This window comes from Amblyraja radiata, chromosome 10 (genome assembly GCF_010909765.2).
Source record: "Amblyraja radiata isolate CabotCenter1 chromosome 10, sAmbRad1.1.pri, whole genome shotgun sequence".
Lineage (NCBI taxonomy): Eukaryota > Metazoa > Chordata > Chondrichthyes > Rajiformes > Rajidae > Amblyraja > Amblyraja radiata.
Window position 1 is genome coordinate 42,381,951 of NC_045965.1, and position 19,620 is coordinate 42,401,570.

At 39.2% G+C, this 19,620-nt stretch overlaps 1 protein-coding gene across 9 annotated transcripts in view; it reads right to left on the reverse strand.

Annotated features, from left to right (window-relative positions):
• Positions 1 to 19,620, reverse strand: part of mast2 (microtubule associated serine/threonine kinase 2) — a 349,172-nt gene that overhangs the window by 45,418 nt on the left and 284,134 nt on the right. For all 9 annotated transcript variants that reach the window (XM_033028662.1, XM_033028660.1, XM_033028659.1 and 6 more), the window contains 6 exons: positions 15,352 to 15,453; positions 9,443 to 9,575; positions 8,193 to 8,251; positions 5,627 to 5,712; positions 4,336 to 4,544; positions 905 to 1,043 (listed from right to left, as the gene is read on the reverse strand). In XM_033028662.1, coding sequence (XP_032884553.1) covers positions 905 to 1,043; positions 4,336 to 4,544; positions 5,627 to 5,712; positions 8,193 to 8,251; positions 9,443 to 9,575; positions 15,352 to 15,453 — 728 coding nt within the window. The remainder of the gene's footprint in view (positions 1 to 904; positions 1,044 to 4,335; positions 4,545 to 5,626; positions 5,713 to 8,192; positions 8,252 to 9,442; positions 9,576 to 15,351; positions 15,454 to 19,620) is intronic.

Below are 19,620 nucleotides of genomic sequence, written 5' to 3' on the forward strand. Positions count from 1 at the left end.
TGGAAATTAAAATATACTATTACATGAGAAAAAAATAATCTCAGCAACAAATGTATACCTCCATTTTGTTTTGCTTTACAAAGCAAAATTAATTCTCCCAGCGATTGACAATTTTGAGAATGTAGCAACGATATTTCAGATTAATGCATATAGTACTGCATTATTCTCAGAAAGGTCAACAAATTTATAGCCTTCTTCATGGGTTCTACACCCAATAAATAACTTTTTGAATGTAGTCACTACTGTAGTATAACAATCGGTGCACAAAAAAGCAATGTGATAACTTGCTTTATGCATGTCAATTGAAGGAGAAAATATCTGCCAGTACATTAGGAGTATTCTCCTGCTCACACTTAAATAATGCCACTTGAGGGGAAGAATAATGCCTATTCAATATCTCATTAAAAAACACATATCTTCTAATATTGTAATACTTCCCCAGGACTTTTCTGAACTGTCAAATCTGGATTGGAAACTCCCAAGTCAGAGTTGAGAGTGTTTGCACTTAACTGTGGCTGTTTGCACTAACTCAAGATCACCGGTCTTTTTCCTTTGTTTAGAATGATATTCATCAAGCAGAATTCATTATATGGCAAATTTTGTTCATCAGCTTGAAACGAAGATAATGGAATAGGTTTGAATAAGACCAGCATATATATAATAGGCTCAATGGTTGGTCTCCTGTCCTCTAAATCTCTAACGGGAGGATGCATACCTTAACAACTAGAATGACATCATACAAACATCCATATGTACAATTATTTTAATGTCATCTGGTTTAACAGTTTGTTAGTCACGATATCTAAATCTACAAATCAAGAAGATACCTAACATGCAAGAAATGCAAGTTCCTCAGGTATAGGTCTCTAGGCAGGTAGAAATGATTAAGTTCAAGAATTTATACTTGTCTGGTTTGAGGTCTCGGTGAACAATGCCATAATTGTGCAGATATTCCAAAGCCAAGACGGTTTCTGCAAAATACATCCGGGCCATTTCAACCGGCAAAGCACCAATATTCTTCAGTAAAGTGGCACAATCCCCACCTATGATACAAATTTAAATACAATGGACATGGTTATGGAGATGCTTCGTTATTTAACAGTTCTGAATGGCTGGAATTCTAAATAATTACTTTTGGATCAGACTTCATATTAGAAGAAATGAAAAATATCCCCATAATAATTAATCAAAAGGCCATGGGGAGGAACTTAAAGACCAAAAGTAGAAGGCAAATTCATTAGCTGATTGTCTTACATTGTGAAAATACTGGAGTCCATTATTAAAGCTGTATTTGCAGGATCAAGCACAATCAATGTCATTTGGTGAAACAGAAATTATATTTGCTAAACCTGCTACAACTTTTGATACAAAGATGTAGATGCGTAAAGCAGGACCAGTAGATATGGTGTGTTTCAATTTCCAGCAGATTCAATAAAGTGCCACATGAGAGGTTACTGTACATGATATAAGCATATGAGAGTGAGGGTTATATATTGAGATGGATAGAGTAGTAGCTAACTAACAAAAAACACAAAGCCAGGATAAAAGTTGGTTTTCATATTGGCATTGAGTAACTGGTGCAGAAACAGAGGTATTAATACATACAATTCATATTAATAACTAGATGAATCTGTTGAGTGCAATTCAGTCAAGTGTTGAGATGATATAAATTGTGTGGAGGACACAAATAGAAAAGATATAGATAGGTTATGTGTATGGATGAAAAATTGGCAGATGTAGCATAAAGTTAGAAACTGAGAGATTATCCACTTTGGAAGGAAAAAGCAGATTATTATACAGTAAACCCTTGTTACAGTGGACCATAGGCGGGAGTGGGGGGGATGGTGTCCATTATTGCCAATGGTCCGCCATAACCAAGTAAGGGATTTCCCCCCCTTGATATCACTGCCGAGCATCAGGTCAGGATCCTGATGCCCATCACTGAGAGCCCAGTGGACAATAGACAATAGGTGCAGGAGTAGGCAATTTGGCCCTTCGAGCCAGCACCGCCATTCACTGTGATCACGGCTGATCATCCACAATCAGTACCCCATTCCTGCCTTCTCTCCATATCCCTTGACTCCGCTATCTTTATGAGCTTCATCTAGCTCTCACTTGAAAGCATCCAGAGAATTGGCCTCCACTGCCTTCTGAGGCAGAGAATTCCACAGATTCACAATCTGTGATAGGACCTCCTTCACCACATGGAACACAGTGGCCAAGAAGGCCGCCCAGCACCACCTTGCCCAGTGCAACTAGAAGACGGCAATAACCACTGCCCTTGCTGCTGGTAACAGCATTCAGAGATTGAGAGCAAAATGGGAGGTCTGGGGCTTTGGAGTGGTGGTGTGATGAGGTGAGGAAACCCAGTCCCGCTCTAAGTGAGATTCCCAGGACCAACTGCTTGCCCGGAGTTCAGGGTGGAAGGACATTAACCTTTAACTCCGTTTCCCTTTTTTGTTACAAGCTAAGAATACTAAAGGCTGTTTGTAACATTTCGTTGAATAGAGTGTCGATCAAAGCAAATGCTTGTGAATTTTAAATCCTTCCTAGCAGTCTGTGTTCTTAAAGAGACATTCCACTGTAACTGAAATCCATTATAAAGAGGTCCATAATAACGAGTTTACTGTACAAATGCAGTGAAACTACAAAATGATGTGATACAAAAAATGTGGAGGTCAGGGTACATGAACGCAGGTACAACAGATAAACAGGAAGGAAATCTTAACTTTGGCCTTTATTGCAAAGTATGAGCATGCTGGCTCCATATAAATACTTAAGTTTAGAAAAAAAGAGTTGATCTAATTGAAACTAGCAAGTTTCTGAGTGATATTGACTTAGGAAATATTGAGAGGAAGTTTCTTGAGCGAGAATATCTAGAACTAGATAGGATAGTTGCAGAATAAGTGGCTGCTCTTTGTAACGGAGATGAGGAGAATCATCTTCTTGTAGGATGACAACTCCAAAATTATTCTTTAATAACTTTCAAGCATCTGAAGTGAAACCAGTCAACTCCTGCAAGAGATTAGCCAGCATTTCACCACGCCGATCAACAATGAAGTTTGACAATAACCAAATATACCTTTAAACTTTAGTACTCGGTAGCCTCAAAAGCAATATAATTTGAGATTCTATGGGTTTCACTTCAGATTACATTATTAAAGATATGGATCTAAAGAAAAGAGCAATCCAAAGTGATTTGGACATCTTCAAAAAAATCCAAATTACATAGCACATAGCCAATGTCCCAGAATAATAGTGCAAGTCCTTCATTGGAAAAGGTCAATTATATAAGTTTGCATACCAATCTTTCTTAAATCAAACAAGCCAATCTTTGTTGAGTTTTAAACTTGTGGAAACACTTGAAAGCCAAAAATTCTTGTTTTTCTGCACTTGCAGTAATTTCCATTTGTCATGGATATATTTTGCAAGTAGTTACAAGGTTTCATAGAAACTTGCTTGTGAATACATCAATGTGATCAGTCATTAGACCGTAAACAATTTGGACACAAGCAAAGTCCTACAATAGGTACTGCATGACTCAAGATGAGTTGTTAAGTAAGAGTAATGAATTTACAGAGCGTGTCCAATGAGAAATAACATGGTCCAATTTCATGAGCAGTATAGGGAGAACAATGGATCACTTCATCCAGCCAAATACTTGTATCAGAGAACAATGGATCACTTCATCCAGCCAAATACTTGTTTACTTAAAATGCTCAACCTGTCCAATGATTGATAAATAATTAAGATCATGTTGCTTGGGAGACTCATTAACAATATTTGAGTCGGAACACTGAATAAATGTATATAACTCCACAAATTAGATCAACAGGATGTCAATGAACATCAAAGCAGCAATGAAGATATGGTTACTTCATCAAACCATAATTTATCTCTAACCATCCCAGTTAGATGTTAAATGAGATTCATGGCACCAATGTCAGAATTATCAAATTTTAATGGCAGTGAAATGGAAAATGCTTGTTATTAACATAAATCTGACATGCAATTCAAGATTTCCATTACTGTGTGGATTGAAGTGAAATTGCAAAATAACTTCAGTGATTCACAATCTAAGCTGTTGTCTTCTCTATTGCAACAAAGGGAATTCAGTTGAATTATGTTGAACTTCGGGGATTTAGGAACTATCCTCAGGGTAAAATATAAATATAAATATAATATAAAATGAGATCTTTACAGCCCAGCAAGGTGTGCTCTATGACTCTAAAAGACTACTGCAGAGGGAACGAAAATGACGCAACAGTATAATGTTATGACAACAGAATGAGGTTTTTTTTAATTCACTTAACCTCACATCAATTAATAACTTACCTTCTACGTATTCGATCACCATACACAGATGCCGTTTGGTCTCAAAAGAGCAGAACATGCTCACAACAAAAGGATTCTCAGCAAAGGTCAAGATATCTCTTTCAACAAATGCTTGCTGGATTTGGTTCCTTAGAATAAGATTCTGCTTGTTAATTTTCTTCATAGCAAACCTCTGCCGTGAATCCTTATGTTTCACAAGGTGGACTGCTCTGTAAGATATGCACACATTGTACCAATTACCACTGTGATAACAGCAAAATTATATTATCAGAAACAACAGCAGTCAGCAAAGGAGTATTAGCAAAATTGCAACTTTCTTAGGAGGTTAGCTTGGCAAATGGCAGATTAATCAGGTAACTCAATGAATAACACTTTCATTGTATGAGTGGAAAAATGCTAACTCAAATACATTATATATATTTATACAGGGTTAACTATTGACCACACAATGGTGACTGATTATCTGCACAAGTAATCTTGAGTAAGCAGCATGTTAGAAATGATGATGGCATGCATTTATTTACCAGTTCTGGTTCTTTGGCTGAAACAATAACAACTGGCCTGGAACATCCCACGTAAGTGCATCCCAAAACACATGCATCTAAGCACAAATCAAATATAATGTCTAACATTTTGCTGAATTTTGATGCCGTTATGTGTTTAATAGGGCAACATATCCTTAATCTTTAATCATATGTTTATCAATTCCACCTCCAATTACAGCGGCCTTAACAAGTTTTAAGCCATTTATATTAGCTTCCACCAGCTATACCCGATGGACACCATCTTCAAAAGACAGCAAGATTTTAGGTTTTGTGGGAAAGAATCATTTTTCTGGTGCAACTGAAATCTTTGAGATGTTTCATTTAATATATCCTCATTGAAATATGGACCACGTTTTCTTTAGAACCCAAATTGAATTTTAATTTCCATATTTGGAGAATAATAACAATGGACAAATTTACTGTTCCAACTTCTGGCCCCCGAGTCCCCAAGGGAATTCCAGGCTGCAAATAGAGGATAGCTCAGTCTTGACTGCTGTTTACAGCCCTCTTTGTTTGTTGTTACTTACATTCATATTTTTGAAGTTGCTGTCACCTGGGAAGAGTAAAGGAGAATCTTCATTGATTGTTTCACTTTAGCTGCATTGCTTTCACTGCCTTACTGTCCAAGTTGTAGCCCACTAACAATGTCATGTACTCACCAACCAAGGAAAAGAGCCTTATTTAAGAAACAATGAAAAGGAGGAGTGTGATCACAAGGTTCTCTGTTAAACAATAAAAAACTTTACCCATAAGCTCCATTGCTAATCAGTTTTAGGTTTTCAAAGTCTTCCTCGCACGGGGTTTTCTTTGTGTTAAATGTAGCACCACAACCCTGAAAGTAATGAAAATTGAACAAATAAGTCTGATATTCTGCCAACAGGTAAATTTGTGCATTGTGTACATTATTGCATTCTTAAAATAAATGTGTAGATTTTTTTTAGAAACACAAAATACCCTTTTTATCCTACAAATAAAGTTTGAGGCTATTGAGACAAAGACAAAGTAACAACTTCAAAAGTTTAAACTGAAGAGTTTTTTGAGAGATAAAGGACATATGTTATATATTCATTATCCAGAGTTTTAACGATTCTGAAAATATCATCACTTCTCTTTCAGTATGGATAATTCTTCTCAACTGAAAACACTATTGCTGATGTCACAAATTGGATCACATGAATGCAATCTGCACCACAATTGAATGTAACTAAAAAATAGTGAATGCCCTGAAACACAAGGGACATGTATTTTAATGTAGATGCTAACAACTGGCTAAGCCATTTAACCTCTGATCTGGCTGGATCACAAAACATAATGAGGCCCAGCCCCACCCTTTTGTGTCGGCTTGCTATTCCAGAATCATTCAGGCTTCCTTACTTACTTCTTGCAAAGCATCCTCTTAAACCCCACTTCCCTGCCTTCAATATTCTTACTACCAAAAGTGCAAAAGGCACAAATAATCTTTTTTTTTACTTAAATGAAGATTATCCATTCATTTGTCACGGAGATTCTCCAACATTCCATTACCACGTGGTGAAATTATATCAAAGGATCTCATTCATTTTAGCCCTCAATATGCATTGTTCCATGCCATCTCTCATCAATTTATTCCCAAGATCATCATGTCTACGAAACCTATTATCTTCTCCCTCAATTCCCTCAATTCCCTTCATCCGGGCACTCACACTCTTCTTGAACCATTTTTTTTTTGATAATATTAATGGTTCTCTCCATCATTAATGGCCTGTCCCACTGTACGAGGTAATTCAAGAGCTCTCCCGAGTTTAAAAAAAATCAAACTCGTGGTAAGCACGTAGAATGTACGTAGCGGGTACATCTGAGCTCAGGACGTCTCTTAGCGGCTCGTAACGCTAACGGCAGGTACTCAAGAAAAGCGATAAGCTCGTGAAGACTCGTGAAGCTTTTTCAACATGTTGAAAAATGTCCACGAGAGCCCCGAGTACCTACTAGCGGCTATTACCATAATTCTCCGAGTTCAAATCAGGGGAAACTTGGGAGAACTCTTGAATTAGCTCGTACAGTGGGACAGCCCCTTTAGTTCTTTCCCTTTAAATGTACAAAAAACCTTTTGATCCCTATTCCTCCTTGCAAAAGATACACCCATTTCCAATCTTATTTTCTCATCTATCTGCCATATCCATCACTGTCCTCCTATATACATGTCAATTTTTCCATGTTTGAACTTCTCTAGTATCCATCATAGTTTCCACATTGCAGAAATGTTATTTTACTCATGTCACCAATTAGTTCCTAGATAAATGCAAGGTGGAAAACTGTACCTTACTATCCTTTTTATGTTGTCTGCAGCCTTAAACACAATTACCTCAACCATAGCAATGTCACTCCAGCTGGAAAAGACTGCTGTCACCACATCATGCACTGGGTATCTCTTCCTCGGCCTAATGCTGGACCAAATGAACAATGCAGTGATATGTAGATAATACCCACTTCTACCTCACTAACACCTCTCAGCTCCTCTTCTGCCTCTAAAATGCCAGATTGCTGGTCTGATACCCAGTGTTAGAGAAGCAGAAATTAGCTAAGACTAAATACTGCAAAAATCAGTCACCATCTTCTGCTCCAACAGGAATCTCAGCTCTCTTGTCATTGATGCTGTTTCTCTCCTTGGTAACATGGCTAACTTGAAGATAAGCATCCAACTACATATTAGTGCTATAATAATTTTCACCTCAGTAAGTTGGGCTAATTAACCCCTCCACCCATTGCAATTAATCTGCTACTGAAACAATTATTTGAGACCTTAAGTCTTAACTATTCCAGTACAATCCTGGATAGCCAATAATACACTGTAAAAATGTGCTCATTTAAAGCAGCCCAAATCATAACCGGCCTAAGTTTTGTACATTCATTGTCCTTGAGCTGCACATGGATGTCCTCAATAATATAATTCACATCATTGCTTTCATTCAAGCCCTCACTGCTTCCCATATCTATAACCTAACATGGCCCACAATTTCCAAGCGCTCTGGTCTCATTCAATTTTACACTCTTGATCTTCTCACATTGTGTTCTACTCTTTTGTCACGGATCCTTGGTTGTGGATGCTCTACTAAGACAGTTTACTATGATATGTGCAATTTAAAGAGAAGTTGTTGTTATATATATAGAGAAAAATATATCCTTTAAACATCTATGTTCCTCAACACTCGTTTACAGTTATGGACATACTGTCATAAAGGTTTACTCAACATGCTATTAGCCATGTCCATTTAAATTGATGAAACTGTTGCTACCTTTTATTTGAACGTTTTACTGTTGACCAACAATACTCACATCCAAAGAATCTTCATTTTCTGTACTGCCACTGTCAAAGCTGGTTAACTGGGCCATTTCTGGTCAAAATAGAAGCACTCAAAATAGCAATTGTTTCAGGAAAAGAAAGGCAAAGAGTACAACTGGCACATATCAAACCTCAAGATGTCATAGGCAAATGTACAATAATAAATTAATTAGAATTGATTATGGAACGAACCCTGATTTGTGGCTGGCAACCTGCCGCATAAATGAACAATATATATTTTCTGAAAGAATCTCCCAAGTTTTACACCATTATTCACATTATCACATCTGGTACCTACTTTATGGAAGAATATGGATTATAATTTGGCATCACGTTTGCACAGACATAGTGGGCCAAAGGGACTGTTCCTCTGCTGTTCCATGTACTTTACTGGACAATACCACATATAAATGAAGCTCCAACCTCATTCATGAAATCTTGGGAATATGGTACAGAACTATGAATTGCCATCATTAGTAGATTAATCAGGAATCATGAAGACAGAGATACAGTTTCTCTTGCTGGTTGTAGAAATCCACAACAAGGGGGCTAAGGCTTTATAATCAGAGCCAAGCCTTTCATCAAGACAGTAGAAATTTGGAATTCTCATCAGCAAAAGTCAAATGATGCTAACGGCAATTTTTAATTGAAAATCTGAGATGGACATATTATCAGATATGAAAAGAGTATAGTGAATTTATGGAATTAAGTCAGACCATCCATGTTTTCATTGAATAGCTGAAGAAACTGAAGGAATGAAACAACCATTAGTCACAGTGGCACAGTTGGTAGAGATGCTAACGCACATTGCCAAAGAACTGAGTCCGGTCCTGACCTCAGGTGCTGTCCATGTGGAGTTTGCACATTCTCCCCGAGACCACGTGGGTTTTCTCCGACGCCCAAAAAGAAGCAGTTTTTTTAGTTAATTGGCCTTTGTAAATTACCCCTAGCGTGCAGGGAGTGGATGTGAAAATGGGATAACTTAGAAATAGTGTGAATGGGTGATCGATGGTCGGCATGGACCTGGTGGGCCGAAGAGCCCGTTTCCAGGTTGTTTCTTTTAATCAATCAAACCTCATCTATCCCGATGTTCCTGTGCTTTTAATTCAATCATTGCTATTTAGCATTTCCAGCCCTAAAACTATTTAAACTTGGAGGTCCAAATTCATTACTTGCATCAGTAATATAAGAATTCACTAGCATTGGACAAGTACAACTACCCTTTTCATTAAAATTCACTTACCCTCCAACGGATCCCTGGTGAGCCCCAGTTGATTGATGATATAGCGTGGAATATCACATTTGATTCCTTGTCCTTCTTTGGCATGGCCTTCAGCTGCTTCCAATAAATGATAAAATTCTTCAGGATCAAACTCCTACAAAATAAAAAAACTGCATGTTTTAGTTGGTATTAAACTAGAAAGTACAGAGTTATGTTAGTACCCTCTGCTTCTTCATCTCAGTTTTTTGCTTCTTCACAAACTTTTCTGAACACTGAAACTTAAATAACATTTGTTACATCATCTCTTTGATACAGTGCATGGTGGATTGGGAAAAAACCCATTTAATATCATGTGAACAAGTCATAAACTTAAAACAATTTGGATTAAAGTATGACTGAAGCAAATAGCTTGTACTTATTCACCACTTTTCCTTTGCAGTACAACTGTTTAATGTCCTCTTGATCATGTAAACTTTAACTACTTAAAATATTGAGTGCTCAGGAAATAAAACATGCCTAGTAAAAACAGTTTAAATTGATCTTTGTCCAAAAAATATACATGTTGCATCTCTACCAGGGTGGTGCAAACATCTTTGCTATGAGGAGTGAACTGTGTATTATGATTAAGAGGAATGCAATTGATACTACACACACACATGTATATATTTGTACACATATATGAATGTATATACACGGCTCTCTCTTAACTTTTTTTCCCTGTTGCCAGCCGGGCAACCTAGGCAGCTTTTTAGGTTGCCAAATGACAGTTTAGGTGGTCATTTAAGACGGCTTGCACGGCACGTGCGATAATGTGCTCGGACGAAGTGCGTAGTTACCAGTCAGAATTATGGTCAATGAAGCATTCACGTATTATTTCTGCTTCAAATAAAGTCACAAACTAAACATATTCACCAATCAAGACATGATATATACCACAATGACATGCAGCAAAATTACAATACAGTATCTCATCTCCTTTTACACGTTGCAATGAATGTAATTTCTAATATTTCTTTCCACTTCCAAACAAAATTCTGGTTGGATTATTCAGCGTATGATCAACCTCAGTGAGACCAAGTGCAGACTTGGCGATCGGTTCGCACAACACCTACACTCAGTTCGCAATAACCAACCTGATCTCCCGGTGGCTCAGCACTTCAACTCTCCCTCCCATTCCCCGTCCGACCTTTCTGTCCTGGGCCTCCTCCATGGCCAGAGTGAGGCCCACTGCAAATTGGAGGAACAGCACCTCATATTTTGCTTGGGTAGTTTACACCCCAGCGGTATGAACATGGGCTTCTCTAATATCAGGTAGTCCTTGCTTACTCCCTCCTTCCCCTCCCATTCCCAGCTCTCCCACAGCCTACTGTCTTCCGCATCTTCCTTTCTTTTTCCCTCCCCCCCCCCCCCCTCCCCCCGACATCAGTCTGAAGAAGGGTCTCGACCCGAAACGTCGCCTATTCCTTCGCTCCATAGATGCTGCCTCACCCGCTATTTTTTTCTCCAGCTTTGTCTACCAACGGGATCCCACCACTGGCCACATCTTCCCATCTCCTCCCCTGTCGGCTTTCCGCAGAGAACGCTCCTTTCGTAACTCCCTGGTTATTTAATCCCTTCCCACCCAAACCACCCCCTCTCCTGGCACTTTCCCTTGCAACTGCAGGAAATGCTACACTTGTCGCTTTACCTCCCCCCTTGACTCAATTCAAGGACCCAAGCCGTCTTTCCAGGTGCGGCAGAGGTTCACATGCACCTCCTCCAACCTCATCTATTGCATCCGCTGCTCTAGGTGTCAGCTGCTCTACATCGGCGAGACCAAGCATAGGCTTGACGATCGCTTTGCCCAATACCTCCGCTCAGTTCGCAATAACCAACTTGATCTCACGGTGGCTCAGCACTTCAAATCCACCTCCCATTCCGAAACCGACTTTCTGTCCTGGGCCTCCTCCATGACCAGAGTGAGGCCCACCGTAAATTGGAGGAGCAGCACCTCATATTTTGCTTGGGCATTTTACACCCCAGTGGTATGCAAATTGACCTACAATTTCAGGTAGTCCCTGCTTTCTCCTCCACTTCCCAGCTCTCCCTCAACCCACAGTCTCCGCCTCTTCCTTTCTTCTTCCCACCCCCTCCAACCTCACATCAGTTTGAAGGAGGATCTCGACCCAAAACGTCGCCTATTTCCTTCGCTCCATAGATGCTGCCTCACCCGCTAAGTTTCTCCAGCATTTTTGTCTACCCATTCACACACGTTCTGTTATCCCATTTTCCTCACCCACTCCCTACACATATGGGGCAATTTTACAGAGACTAGTTTACCTACAAAGCCAATGCATCTTTGGGATGTGGGAGGAAACCTACATGCTTGCAGGGAGAATGTGCAAATTCAACAGACAGTGCCCGAGGACAGGATTGAACACAGATCCCTGGCGTGTGAGACAGCAAGTCCACCAGCTGTGCCTCTATATTTTATTTTCCAACACACAAAAAATTATACGTTGATAACTTTGGCTACTAAAAAAAAAGAAACTATCCATTTTAAGTCTTAAATCTCTCAGTGATGCTATGTCCCCCTTTACAGCTACTGTATGTTTTAATTCTGTTCAAGACTATGGGACAGTACATTGGCCATAAAGTTGCTGCCTAAAATTGCCAGAGACCCGGAATTGATCCTGAATATGGGTGCTGTCTGTATGGAATTTGCTCCTTTTCCCTTTGATTGCATGGGTTTTCTCCGGGTGCTCTTGTTTCCTTCCACATTCCTAAGGTGTGCAGGAACCTTTTTCAGACCCAACCCAAAATGTAATATTTTCCTTTTGTCCAGTGATTCTGTCTGACCTGTTGAGTTACTCAAGCTTTTTGTGTCTATTTTCAGTTTAAACCAGCATCTGCAGTTCCTTCCTACACACACAATACTTTACGATAGAACTTTATTAATCCCAGGAGGGAAATTGTGTGTGTGTGTGTATAGTGATATATTCATACTAGACTAAGTGCAACCCGTTGGGTCCCAGCAGCATATGGGAGGGCTGGTCCCCCAACGCAATATTCCACCTCTCCAACAATTCCAATATTTCTGGCCAGTGGGGGGGGGGGCTTTCTGTTGCGCTAGTATGGGTGTTGTGGGCCGAAGGGACTGGTTTCCAAAGGGCTAGTATGGACATTGTGGGCCAAATGGATTCTTGGGCTGGCAGCTCAGTCACTGAGGCCTGGCAGTACAGTCACTCGGACCTGGCAGGATGGCAGCTGAGAAACTGCCAGAAATTCTGCCCAAAACAGGTGGCAGACTATGTGAGAGAGAAGGTGGAGAGGATGGACTGAATGGATTATTGGGCTGGCACTTCAGTCACTTACAGCTGGTGGGCTGGCAGTTCACATGCTCATGGCTGATGGGCTGGCAGTGCAGTCACTCATTTTCTGAAAGCCCTTTAAAAGCCAAGCCAATTGGGCAAACATTTGCAAGCCAACAAAACACATTTTCTGAAAGCCCTTTAAAAGCCAAGCCAATTGGGCAAACACTTGCAAGCCAAGAAGAAAGAAAAGTTCCCGTGGAGCCGTCGTGTCCCCCTTGTGAGGCCAGGCAAATACACGCAAAAAAAACATGCCAAATTTATTTTTTGATGAAATTTGGGATCCCATCGTGACGTCATTGTTGCATCGAACGCTGCTGATGGGCAGGGCAAGTGGAAAAGTGATTCTTGTAAAATTGATTTTTGTAAAGTTTAAAATGTGAATAACTCGTAAAATATACCATCAATCTGAACTAAACTTGTTTCATTTACATCGCAGGACAATGGTAAGGTGGGCCGAACATTGTAGTGCTATCGTGCACCGTTTTGGTGGGGTTTCCGGTTCTCACGCACACACATGCATACAAACAAACAAGATGAGATATAAATCACGCGATTTTAAAAAGCACAATTCTAATAAACAACCTTAATACAAAGAGGATAACAATACCAATCAGCTTGTTATTTCTATGAAAAGATTGAGAAGTACATTCATGGAAAAATAATAAATAAGTACTTTTAAGAAAAAAACGTTTTTCTCAAAACAAAATTTTAAAAATCATTTGCTCATGTTGAAATAACAAGGTTTTTAAAAGCTTATCTCGGTATTCTACAAGACCCTACAAGGGCAGCCACCTGGTTTATGAACTTGTCAGCCTCAAGTCCCATTAGTTTCACTGGGACCTTATTGTTCCATTATTTTCCATTATATTCCAATACGTCCCATTATTTCTTTTGAGTGACAGAAGATGTTCCTCCCTCCCTATAGCCACCTTAATTGTCTGCTTTTTCTTGGCCATTTTCAGTGTATTTTACTGTGAAGACCATGCCAAAGTAATAATTAAGAACTGCAGTAACTTCCCTAATTAAGATTATTAATTCCCAAATCTTATCCTGTAAGAGGGCAATACTTTCTTTAGTCACTCACGTCATTATATACCTGTAAAAGCTCATACAGTTTTCATATTAATTACTTCTTTATTCTCTTATTTTCACTATTTATAACCTTTATTCATCCTTTTCTGGTTTCTAAATAGTTCCTCTGGTCCAGCAGGAACTCAACGCTGAGGTCCTGCAAACTTTGTAACAGCATTGCAACATTTCCTAATTTCTGGAGAGTCCCAGAGGACTGCCAAACCACAAATGTAATGCTGCTATTCAAGATTGGAGGGACGCAAAGCACGAAACTATAGACCGGTTAGCTTGGCATCTTTAATTATTAACTTACTTTTTTTTTGTAGTTGGGTCATGAGGGAAGAAACTGTAGACTGGATGAAAATATTAGTGGATTGGAGTGATCAGGAATTCTGGCAATTGAATTCAATCCATGGAAAGGCAAGGTGATTTATGGGGGATAAACAGATGGAAAATATGCCATTGCACAGAGAAGTTTGTTAAGCCCTGTTACGTAAGGTAGGAAGTTACCATAATACCTATTGACCGTTACCCTTTGGAATAAGTCTGAAGAAGGGTTTTGGCCCGAAACGGTGCCTATTTCCTTCGCTGCATAGATGCTGCTGCACCCGCTGAGTTTCTCCAGCACTTTTGTCTACCTTCGATTTTCCAGCATCTGCAGTTCCCTCTTAATTAACCCTTTGGAATAAACCTGAAATATGACTTTTAATAAATATCAACATCCATGTCATTAATCAACAAATTAAAAATGGACAGCTGATCACACTCCTGTTGTTTCTGCGAACAAAATATAATAAACAGCGACTAGGGCAACCTAATTCATAGAACATCAGTAAAATGACTATAGTACTTGAAATCCTTTGAAATAACAAATAGCCATTCAATCCAAACATTCAGAGTGATGTGCCATTCTTGAACATAATGTTGATGTATCATATCTGGTGAAGCCCAGCAAGGCAGAACATTTGTGTGCCTTATTGTGTCTCTTTTAATATTTGTCTGCATTCTTGCCCTCTTCTTTGTAAGATACTACGAAGAGGTTCAAACGCTGTCAGCTGAACGTAGTACACATATTTTGTATTCACCTGCTCACCCATCTCTACAAATCTATTTTGTGACACAATAAGAATTGCTTCATTGGGGTGGAGGTGAATCAATGTAGCATACATTTCTGTGGTGTCTTGTGACACCTTCATTTATAACAAATGTGGCCTTGATTTAAGAGCTACACCAAATTCACTGGGAAGCTAGACAGGTCGGAAGTATGGGACTGCCATAGAACCTTGACATTTAAAAGTGCACTGTTATTTCATTGCAATTTACAGTTAAAACCTCACTAATTTCCTTAAGCTGGCATTTTCTGCCTGTACTCTTTCACACTGCACGTATAAATGTAACAATAATGATCTGCTTGGCCTTGAATTTTTATTAACCTTGTTTCCTTAATTATGGGCATATTGTATTGATGGACATACAGGTAATGAGTACATGAAAGGCTTCTCTCACCAGACACTCAAGCAGTCGGGCTGGCCGGGCAATAATAATCATCAACTTCTTCACCAGCTGGGTCACAAACGTCACCTCTGAACTCTCTGACCGTTCATGAGCCTATAAAATAAAAATCAGATTCATATTTAAACCAGGATTTTGCAACAACATCACATTTTATTTCAGGAATAGAAATTCTACATTGTACACAATTATTACACAATTCCCTCCACATCAAAAGCATTAGTGAAAGAAGGGGCTCAACTTGTAATAGTATGCCTGCCAAAAATCTTGCGCATTTCTGTGGCTCCAAAATTCGCATCAAAATACTGTTGTGCTCAAAGGATAATCTGGGCATCTTGCTTTGTTGGTGTTTAAACCTCTTTTGAAACATGCTGCACCACATACTAGAACCTCATTTATGTGCAGTTTGTGCCTTGCCAGCAACAGCACACAATCATCTGAAGCTGATGTCATGCTTAACTGAGGAATGCCTATGTCATTCCTCTACACCATGAATCCCAATGACATAATCACCAACAGAACAATTTATCCAAGCAGGTTAAGTTATACTGTGTCTGAAAAATCATCCATCACCATTAGTAAATCGTCGGCGCATGAAATTAAAATGACCCACTATTCCCCCACCCTTTCAGGTCACATCACACTGTCTCCTTAAGAGACTCCAACTGGCGGGTGTAATGAAATAAAAAAGAGGAAAAAAACAAAGCATTTTTCTCTGAAAAATATAATTACAATTTTCTTTAAAATGTTATGCTTTTCTAATGAAATAGTTCCTCAGATTACTGTAATTGGTTTTTAATTCCTACATATTTTAGGACTTACAAATTAATATTTTGCACTTACAAGAAACAATAGATCACGGTAACAAGATTAAACAGTGACAAAGAAAATAATTGGTGCAGAAAGCTACTCAAAATTAAGTGTAAAATAATTTAAAAGTCAATACAATAACTATCGCTTCACTCCTCCCAAAATCTTATTTCTGAACTTCTGCAAAGCTTCATCAGCATCATATTGTTTATTGTATAAGTGTACTGTCAGAACTCAGAAGACATACAACGATCTCCCTTAAGTGGCATCACTTAAGATATAAATTATGTTTTCAACAAGTGAGTCGCACAGTATCATCCACAATGCAATAATATTGAGAATGTAATAATATTGACAGAAAAAGTTTAAAGAATGTTGTATGTGCTGCCTATAATTCCGTTAAATATACGCTATCATTCTCCAATATTTTTACTTTATTTTCCAGCCTGATTCAATTGTCACCATCGTTTAATACCAGGTAGAGAACTTTTGTCCTTCCAAAGATTGATTCTAGATCCTCTTCACATATGCTGCACTTCATCAACACTGTCCAAGGACACAATGGGAAATTCTCAAAATCTTACTTTAAATATTGAGAAAATAAAACTATTTATTTTCGTCTCCACACCTCAAGCTCTATTCCTCTCCCAAGGCATACTATTTAGTCATCACTGTGTGACTGAACTCTGAGCTGTGTTTTGTTCCTTTATGATGTAAATGTCACACAGCCCATATACCTTCACTCGCATAATGCACACATTCCTACCTGAGCAATCTGCTGTTGAAATCCTCAGAACTGACAAGTTTTAATGTTCCTTTACCAATTCACATGGACAAAATTCCTTTCACCCATCACAATCTTAGGCACACACAAAATGCTGGAGTAACTCAGCGGGTGAGGCAGCATCTCTGAAGAAAATTAATGGGCGACGTTTCGGGTCGAGACTTCTTCCTTCTTGACTCTTCTCAACCCGAAATGTCGCCCATTCCTTTTCTCCAGAGATGCTGCCTCACCCGCTGAGTTACTCCAGCATTTTGTGTCTACCTTCGATTTAAACCAGCATCTGCAGTTCTTTCTTACACAATCTTAGGCACACTGGTCTCAAATGTTTCCTGGGCAAGACAATGGATAGATTTTAAAACTTTCTTCCCTGTTTTCAAATCTCTCCATGACCTCATATTTTCTTTATTGTGTAACCTCACCCAACCTCCAGTCCATTGAGAACTACCTTTATGATATTGCCAAATTTTTATTTGCGAAATACTTGGGATAATTTATATTAAAAAAAACATTTATAAATATCAGCAACCTCTTAAATGCTTAAAGAGTTAAATGTGGTTCCATTGCTCTCCATTTGCCTACAATTTACAGGCGGTAGAAATAAAATAAAAACACTCTACTACTCAGAGGTTATACAATATATATACCACTTGCATTTGATACCTAATTGATGATCATTATTACAGTCAGTCATATTAAATTTTCATCAATTTATATCAACATATTCAACTCACATTTTATAAATTAAAGCCAGACAAAATCAAACTAAATTGAATAAATGCAAATGAGAATATCATGGGAACTGGTGATGAAGGTTCTGTGCGCAGAGATATTGCAGACAATTGCATCATCGTCCAGGCAATTATTCAGCATGGATGACCTTCCTGCATTGTTATTGGCCCCAGGTGTACTCTAATAAACCCAAACCAAAAGGAAATGTTTTCATTTCAATAAGAAATACAACATGGTGGCATTGTGGAGCAGCGGTAGAGTTGCTGCCTTACAGCGCATGCAGCACCAGAGACCCGGGTTCAATCCCGACTACAGGTGCTGTCTGTACGGAGTTTGTACGTTCTCCCCGTTACCGCGTGGGTTTTCTCCGAGATCTTTGGTTTCCTCCCACACTCCACAGACGTACAGATTTGTAGATTAATTGGCTTGGGTTTGTATACTTGGTATAAGTGTAAATTATCCCTAGTGTGTGTAGGCTTGTGTTAATGTGTAGGGATCGCTGGTCGGTGCGGACTCGGTTGGGAGAAGGGCCTGTTTCCGTGTTGTATCTCTAATCTAAACTAATAATAATAAAAGACAACATCATGATTAAAGTGGTGAAGTGATTGTAAAGACCAAATGATGATAAAAGGAAGTAATATAGATTGTATGACGTTAATATAACAAGGTGGTTCAAAGGGCCTGTTTCTGTGACATATGAATCAATGCACAGTGGTCTGGGGCAGCAAGATTTACTAGTCCTGGTGTGAGAAGCCGGAATCTGGGAGAATGGGGAGAGAGGGGGAGAGAGAGGGAGAGAGAAGGGGAGAGAAGGGGGGAGAAGGAGTGGAGACACTTTTAGTAAGTATAATAAAGTTTAGCGAGCATTTAACCTACTGGTTGGTTTTCCTTGGTCCTGAAAACTCCAATGAGCCCGGTCAGTGAAGGAGATTGCCTACGGCTGCCCTCGACTGCCTATAACTACATAGCGACCCCCACTCCACTTCGTTCAACAGAACCATGCCGACCAATTTTTACTCGCCGAAGTTTTTTCAAAATGCTGAAAAGTTTTCCACGACCTAGCTGAGTCCGCGAGTATGTGGGAACTTCCCTTGAGCATGAAGGAGAGTTCCAGTGACCTCATAGGACCTCCTAGGACCACGTGTCGACAATGCTGCGAGTTTGAGTCGAGGGCAAACTCTTCTAAACTCGCAGATTAGGTTGCCGCAGTGGGATAGCCCCTTTAGGTGGAACTAGGTGAGGTGGGTTTGATGGTCAGATGGAGACAGATGGATAAGGGAGGTGTTATGAGACAGTGATTGCTGGGTGATAGATGGAAACAGATCAGATGGAGTCAGGTTGGGACAGGAGAGAGGTAAGGTTGATGGAGGTTTGAAAATAATAAATTGAACCAGATAAGGGAGGGAGGATAGGAAAGTGGCACCAGAGAAGAAAGATAAATATATGTTGTTACAAGATCAGCGTCGTAGGTGGCTGCTATTTGTATACCTTGGGTATGCAAGCAAAAAATGTCACTGTGCCTTGTCACGTGTGACAATAAAGCACTCAATTCCATTCCATTCCAAGATATTGGGAGGTGAGATTTAAATGGACCTCAATTAAAACAGAAGTGCATTGAATTTATTTTAAGAGAGTGGCAAATCCCTGAAATTCTCTTGGGATTATGGAGGCTATGTCGCTAAAGATATTTACAGAAGTGGTATATAAATATTTGAACGACTGGGGAATTGAGTTATGTGGAACTGCATTGAAGATGTTAGGTCCTGGGGCATATCTGCCATGATCGTAATGAATTGTAAGTTAGACTTAAGAGAGCTTGTGACCTATTCCTGCTGCTGGTTTCTTCTACCTTGTGTCACAGATGCACACTCCATAATTTAAACAGAGAAAGCAATCGGACAGCAAAAACATAAAAGAAAACTGGCAGATAATTACAAGAA